The 7,862-nt window shown below is 36.8% G+C and overlaps 1 protein-coding gene across 1 annotated transcript; it reads right to left on the reverse strand.

Moving 5' to 3' along the window:
• Window positions 1-829: 829 nt before the first annotated feature.
• On the reverse strand, window positions 830-5,922 carry LOC139688293 (ATPase WRNIP1-like). The gene is made up of 8 exons (XM_071585781.1): window positions 5,532-5,922; window positions 5,249-5,440; window positions 4,774-4,971; window positions 4,211-4,446; window positions 2,456-2,627; window positions 2,157-2,340; window positions 1,123-1,368; window positions 830-1,001 (listed from the first exon to the last, which is right to left on the reverse strand). Exons 1-8 carry the CDS (start codon window positions 5,745-5,747, stop codon window positions 904-906), a joined length of 1,542 nt encoding a protein of 513 aa, XP_071441882.1. The 5' UTR covers window positions 5,748-5,922; the 3' UTR covers window positions 830-903.
• Between the last annotated feature and the right edge of the window lie 1,940 nt (window positions 5,923-7,862).

Consider the following 7,862-nt stretch of genomic DNA (forward strand, 5'->3'; position numbering starts at 1 on the left):
TGACATATATGCACACTAGTGTCTTAAAGTATGAAAATAGGAGTATTTTTACGTAAAAGCATAATTCTCTGGTCTAATTTAGAATTATAAATTTGAATTCTTGCATGCATATTGTGCAGTAATAATTCATTTAGCACAATATGATTGACTAAAGAAATGATCAAAATAATTAATTGTACACAAATGCACCTATTATGAAAACTATGTGCCTATATCAATCAACTTATTGAACATTCTGTTAATTTTATTTGTGTCAGATTCATATCATATTAGTTCAGTAGCTTTGGTTACCTAGGTCACATTAAACAGGGCCCTGTTACAATAATTGGTTGCTTAATTTTAAGAGAAAATGATTAATTTTACTCCACCCACACAGCACAAGTTCATCTACTGTACACACACAATGGCTAATCAAGCATAGATAATCACAGATATGCAATGCATATTCATTGTGCCCTACAGTATGTATAGCAGGACAGCTTCAGAATGAAAGGCAATTTTTACGCAAATACAATATTATTAAATTTTTGTAAAATTAATGTTTTAAATACATTTAACAATTGTCTATCGCTTCATCACTACACCACATCAATAGGGACAATGTCTATCAATGGGGTAATTTTTGCCGCGTGGGCAATTCGTGCAACTGCTGTGAAATTAAAATGCAATTTTGAATGCAGATATCCAAGCGAAGATAATTGACTAATATGGTCATGGTGCAACTTAAAAATAAATTTTTTGATTTCTCCTATGGCCAAGTAGTTGAAAAGTACATGTGACATAGTCGCATTTGTAAAGGATGGGTGGCAGAAAAAAACAATCTCTTAAATAATTTTTATATTATTTTTTAATTGTACCAGTAACATGCATTAATATAAGAGGTCACAATTACACAATATTTCTTCACTCAAAGTCAACAAAGGTTACACCCTCCATTCCATCTGGCATATATGATAAACCTGATTCCTCCTTTGGTGCCATGTTGTATCCTTTCCCATAATCTGAAGCAGAAAATTTGTTTGTTAAAAAGAATAAGATTATCCATAAAAATAGGTAATATTCATATCTTAAATTTGTACATGGGATGATAGGGAATGTAAAGCTTCATTCGAATGTACTTACTTAGATCCTTCATTAAGCGGGTAGGAGCATTCCGTAGATGTAGAGGCACAGAAGGTAAGGGACCTTGATGAGATCTAACACACTCTCTTGCCTTGTTAATGGCAGTGTCCATTTCCCTAGATTTTGGTGCGCGGGACAAATAAACAACACACTGAGCAAGAATGACATCACATTCAGGCATTCCAATTAATTGGCAACCCTGCATTGCAGAAACAGCAAGTGCCAAAGCATTTGGATCAGCTAGACCTTTTGAGAGACAAAAATAAAATAGTGAAATAATCTGCGGATCAATGTCATTTAGTAAAAAGCTATAAAACACTGATATACACAAGGAAATATGTAAAGGACACTTGCAACTGAAAGTATGTTTTAAGATGCTAAGAGCTATTACAGCATGTACAAAAATAAAATTTATCATGCAAGGAGGAGTTAACCTTCAGTCTAATACCTATTATGTACGTTAAAATAATTTAGGGTGTTAAGCTAGAATTTAAAATTTTGAAAACAAATGAGCCAAGGATTAATGTAATTAATCAAGGATAACAGAGCCAAATGCTTAATCAGTCTTATACACGAAATCGCCAAGGGGTACAATATTTTTTACTAATTAGATACTAGTCCTAATTGGCATGAAAATTATTACCTGATAAACTGAGCAGAATACATCAATTACTGATACATTTGAAAAAGTTGCATTTGATTTCTAATATTGTGTTTTTCATTGAGTGATCACAGCCTACTTCAGCTCTAATCATCATCTTGAAAGCCTAACACAAAATGGAACAATTTTTTGGCATCATTAGAAATGTATCAGTAGTGAACTTCCACTTTCATTTTAGCTCATCGAAGCACAAATCTGCATGTTACAAGAGTGTCCCTTCTGAGAGAGTTCCTTTATGTGAAATTCATAAAATATAGTCATGTATTATGGTAAAATTTAGTTGAAAATAAAGTGGCCAGAAATATTTCAGTAAGGTTAAAAATAGTGGGCGGGAATGTAGCTTTCGAGCATTTTTCTCTTTTTCCATACTAACCTATGTCCTCTGAAGCTGCTCTAACCAATCGCCTTGCCACAAAGAGTGGATCTTCACCACCCTCAAGCATCCTTGCTAACCAGTAAAGGGCAGCATTGGCATCACCTGCTCTAACGGATTTGTGCAAGGCAGAAATTATGTTATAATGTTCATCACCTTTTTTATCATAGAGTACATGGGACCGCTGTGTGCAATATAAAATGCAATTCATTACTTTCTAGTGTAATAAAACAAATGGAGCATGCTGCACTGGATAATAGAGGAAAACAAATTTTCAGTGTCAAGCTTTCACAGCTAACCTTGACTCCATCTTTTATGTCCTCCAAACTTATTAAAGGAGACTTTTCACTGCTTGAACTGGAGGAATTTATAATTCCTTGGGAAGTTATTTGCAGGCTATTCAGAGCAATCCGGGCATCACCATCACACATTTCAGCAAGCCATTTCAGAGAAGCTTCTTCAATAATGAACCTAAATAATGATGATAATAATAACATTTCTCATTGGATGAAATGTAATGTGGGTAGCATTAAGGAGAATAAGCCTCCTAAGTGCTACTATTAAAGACTGGTATTTATATTAAGAGTTAAAATTATTATCACACTCCCTCTATCCACCCTGTGATCACAGTCAGTACTACATAGTAATGCATTACAAGTAGATAGGGTGTTATTGGTTACCCTTCACATTTTATTGTAATGGTGGGATAACAAGTTATGTTTTACACCTTTATTAAGAAGAGCACTTCATTATGAAATTTCACATTAACTAAAGTTATTGAATGCTTTCCCCAATATGGCCCATTATGCATCTGAGACTTCTGCACTGAGGTTCTGAAGAGCATTGGTGAAATATAAGCATTAGCACAATGCAGCATCTGTATTGGCTGTTGGATGGGACATATAACATTTCAGGACAGATTTCCTAAATCAAAACCGATTTTATTTTTTATAAGGCTTCTGCAGAATGGTGTTGATGTTCTTTTCATGATTTCATCTGCATGTAATGCTTTTAACTAATCAGTTTCTACAGCATTCCAGTCATCACCTGAAGAAGCAAGTCAAAATGCTTGCAAAACTGTTGAATTAAAAACATGAAATGAAATCCCAAACGAATGTATTCAATAAACTAGGGTGAAAATTTACATGGCAACAACCACATGAGGAAAAAACTGGCACTGATACAACCTGGGTATCTATCTCTGGGATGAGATTATTCATCCCTTAAAATCATTGTGATGAGTTAAGCATTCATGGTAATGAATTTTCACATCTCATATCCTAGTCCCTTTGAAATTCCACATTGGAAATTTCATTTAATTGTACAACTCATTTGGAGTGTTTCACCTTCTGCACAGTTACTACTGTCAGGGCTTCAAACCCCAAATATATAATAACATCAATGAGATACACAGACGACACATTTCCCATATTCATTAAAAAAACATTTTTCAATCCCTAACAGTCATCATTATAGACAGTACTGAAATTGAAGACTTAGGCATTTTCCCAGTTCATGATACATACAAAAGCCCCCTCAGGTTTTCCACCTCATCAAGTATTTCTCTGCTGACATTTCAACATAGCCATCACTGTATTGGCATTGAGTGAGGAAGAGTTGGCTCCATGCCCAGAGAATGATAGGCTAGCCTTCAAAATGTCAGCATTAAAATATCTAACTTGTAGAAAAATTTGAGATGACCTCACACACAGCATATGACATTTTAGACATCAAGGCTAACACTGATATGTAGGTCGTTCTAAATATTTAGGTGGGGAGTAAAATCTCTTGTTTTATTGATGTCATTGTATGAATCACAACTCTGGCCCCACAGATTCCCGCGAAAGATTGACTGAGACTTGGAAGCCATCTTCCCAACTCTCCATTCTTCAGTATATTCCTTGACCTCAGCCACCAATCATGCTATCTCTTTTTTAGGGCATAATGCACTTTACAGGGAAATTCTAAATGTGTAATGCATGAATATTCAAGTAGAAAACATATTCAGGCTAATTCTAAGGTCAAAACTTCTTTGTAGACAATTATAACTAGACCTTGCATCTCCACAAGTTGCACTGGGTGGTGTGATACAATATTCGTCCATAACTTGGCCTCCAAGCTCTCGGACTGCCCTCCAAAGCACGATTTTCAAGTCATCAGGAATTAACTTTTCCAACACAATGACAGCACAACGACTCAGCAATGCGGAGTTGAGACTAAACGATGGATTCTCAGTTGTTGCACCAATCAATGTTATTAAACCACTTTCAACATGTGGTAAGAATATATCCTGCAGTAGAAAATTGAACACAATTGATTAAAACGTTAACCATCACCATGGAAATCCTTAGTTTTATTGAATACAATTAATACTTCTCATCTGAAACTCTTTAATACAAAAACTTGTATTTCCTCAATTATTGCCCCTTTAAGCAAAATATAGGAGACTGAATGAGAAGTCATGATCAATGTTCAAAATGCAAGTTAACATTCTAAACAGTAAGTGTACTTAGTGAAACTTAATGTATGACAAATAATATAAGTGCATGTACGTTGTATGCACAGGCACAAAATCACTTCTCAGGGAAGATGACAGGTTTAAAATTATTTTTGTCACCTGCTGCAGCTTATTGAACCGATGAATTTCATCCATGAACAAGACTGTTCTCCTCTTAAATATAGACGCCTCACTTTCAGCAATCTTCACTATTTCCTTCACGTCTTTCACACCATCCATAGTGGCAGACAGCTTGACGAACTTCCACTGACTTTTATTTTTTCTACATTTTTCGGCAATAATATGAGCAAAGCTTGTCTGTGGGAGAGAAAATGAAATTATGTCACCATTCGTTGATTCTTGGCAGGACTTGTAAGAAGCATTTCCTTTAGAATATTTCAATTCAAGTATTTATTCTGACGGAATATCCTGGACGATCTTTTCCAGTTTGATAAACAAAAGGGAAATTTCAAACCCAAGGGAGCCTTTTTAAATTACTTTTTATGAAATGGGTGAGGGGGCAAGGTGCAACAACATTCATGACACCTTTATTCTGCAGATAAAATGGAAGAGCATTTAATATGGGTTAACTCACTTTTCCGCAACCAGGAGGGCCCCATAAAATCATACTTGGGATATCTTCAGACTGGAATATTTTCAAAAGCACTTTATTGGGACCCAAAACATGCTTCTGACCAACAAACTGCGATAAGTCTGACGGTCTCATCACTTCAGACAATGGTTGAGTGGGCCTCTTTTTGATTCCCGGTGATTCTTCTACAGCAACCTGAAGAAATATTAATAGGTCGACTGTAGTAGCAGTAAAATTACCTTACAAGTGTATTTTGCGAAGTTGGTAAATAAACAAAAATACCTACAATGTTCGTTATCCCCCCCAGATTATCCTCTGGATTAGAGCTTTCTGTTTTTACTTTTTTGACTGCCTGGGGGCTTCTGACTGAATCTGCTGACCTTTTAATGGGCTGAGAAGAGTCAACCTCTGAGTTTAAAAATATGCATTTGTTGACGTGAACATCTATTTCCTTAGGAAGGAATTTTTGGGTACACACGGGGCATTCTATTTTCTCAGCCATCCTGCTGTTTTAAACAATGACGGCTCCTTCTTGAATTTATTCAGTCATGCAGTAATAAATTCGAAAGCCAAAATATCGTCAATACTGAGGTCACAGGTTGTCAAATGAATATTTGGAACGCCAGCATGATTTAGTGAAGGTGAAAAATTGACTTAACTGAAGTTAGCCCACGGAGAGCTAGCCCACGACTACTTAGCACCCGGTGATTTTATGGATTTTTCAGTCATACCAACATAAATATTTTTTCACGATGTAACTCTCCTAAGGGAATCTCCTAAACCATTACATTTATTTGACTACATTGGATATAATATACTCATCAATACTCCCTGTAATCACTACCAATTGCAATAACGATATTAATTTCGTAGTATATGATATACGGCCGCAGAAAGATGACTAAAATTAAATTAGCCCAAGCGGTAGGCCATCTTTTATAGCGAAAGGAAAATCTTTTGAGACAATATCTCCTAAACTAGAACATTTTTATTCTCGAAATTTTGCGTAAATCCAAAGCACTCCTTCCTCTATCTCCAGGTAACAGTTACTCCATGATCATTGCCTACAACTTTGACGTTCCAGGGTCCGCTATCGTTACCAGAGACGTCTCTTAACATCAAAAATCAGAAAGTACTTAACAATACCTCCTTAACTACAATATTTTTTCCTTGTGATTTGGCCGAGTATTTGTGGTGAATTATCGGATTGTTAGTTTAAGAGTTGTTCCATGAGCAAATTCACGGAAGGATCTGAACTGACTCTCTCATAGTATCCATAGACCATAAGCCGGGCCAGTTCCTTTCCCTGTGCCGGTTACGGTTTCCCAGGAAGACCTGGTACCCGAAAAATCACTAAGCTTGGGTGGAGCTGCAGGTGCCCAGAGTTCCTTGCCTGGGAATCGAACCCGGGACCCTCCGGTCAGCAGTCCAACGCTCTACACACTGGACTACCACACACCATTAAGAGACATGACTTTAATTTATTAACAACTAAGTTTAATACTGCTGGAGAGTGTTTGACACAGTGTTGGCATTTTATCTGCTATTAGGTTCTCACCTTATTTAATGGTATTGCGTCTGGGGCGGGATGCTCGTCACAGCGATGTGAGCTCATTCAGGTATCGTTGGAGTCAGGGAATATATGGGGGGGCGTTGGCCCCTGCGCTCGTAATAGCAGACCATGCGGCAAGGACCATTGAAGTGGCCATATTGCCCCCCTCCATACAAACCATTGAAAGTTAATCCCCTTCTTTCATCTAAGCCAATAACATCATCTCCAAGGCCATCCATCATCTGCATCACCCTCTTCTATGTTTTCCTCCCTTTCATCCGAGTCGCTGTCATCATCATCCCAAAAATCAAAAGTCCACCATACCAGCTCTGAAACATCCCAACCCCGCCTTTCTGAGGATTCTCCTGTACTCTTTCACCACCTCATCCTCCAAATCACCGCTCACATCATTCCCCAAAACACCCTCCTAATCATCCCCCAACTACACCCCAAACTCACCCCGCAAACCCCCCCAACCACTTCATCAACAAACCCACCTCCCAGTTTTTCTAAATCCTCTTGTTCTCCACGATTATTTCTTTTACAGCAGCCTGGAAATTCGGGAACGCACATTATTTTAGTGATTTTATTACGCTTTCATCATACTTTTGTCACCTTTTCATTACCCAAACAGTATGTCATTCCCGCCCTAAGCAAAGGGCACCATCTAATCTTCGTGCATTAAACACCCATGTCTAGACGCATCATATTTAAACGCAGCTAGTAGCAATCTTACTTTCATATTTGTGCATTTATTTGTAGAATTGTACGTTCTTTCAAAATACGACATACCAAGTAATTAGTCCAAAGAATAGGGATGCAATAGTTATTTTTTTTCGGAAATTGCGAACAAAATACAATTCTTCATTAGCTATCATTTACTTTTTTTTAATGATATAATCCACCTCTTTTAAATCGTATTCTGAGGTTATGGCATAAGGCTAAATGTATCAAGCCATTGATTCATAAACTCTCAAACATTGATAAAATATCCTAATAAATATATGGAAAAAACTCTTACTCAACTTACACATTAGGTTCCTCATGTTGGATAATTGTTACAAT

The sequence above is a fragment of the Hetaerina americana genome, unplaced genomic scaffold (assembly GCF_022747635.1).
Source record: "Hetaerina americana unplaced genomic scaffold, ioHetAmer1.1.p SCAF_1, whole genome shotgun sequence".
Lineage (NCBI taxonomy): Eukaryota > Metazoa > Arthropoda > Insecta > Odonata > Calopterygidae > Hetaerina > Hetaerina americana.

Excerpts from the sequence above, each read along its gene's own strand:
- LOC139688293 (XM_071585781.1), bottom strand. The coding sequence starts at position 5,747 with ATGGCTGAGAAAATAGAATGCCCCGTGTGTACCCAAAAATTCCTTCCT. Across the intron at positions 2,628-4,210 it reads GCAACTTGTGGAGATGCAAG|GTTCATTATTGAAGAAGCTT; the intron begins GTCTAGTTATAA and ends ATCATTATTTAG. Across the intron at positions 1,002-1,122 it reads CCGCTTAATGAAGGATCTAA|ATTATGGGAAAGGATACAAC; the intron begins GTAAGTACATTC and ends TTTCTGCTTCAG.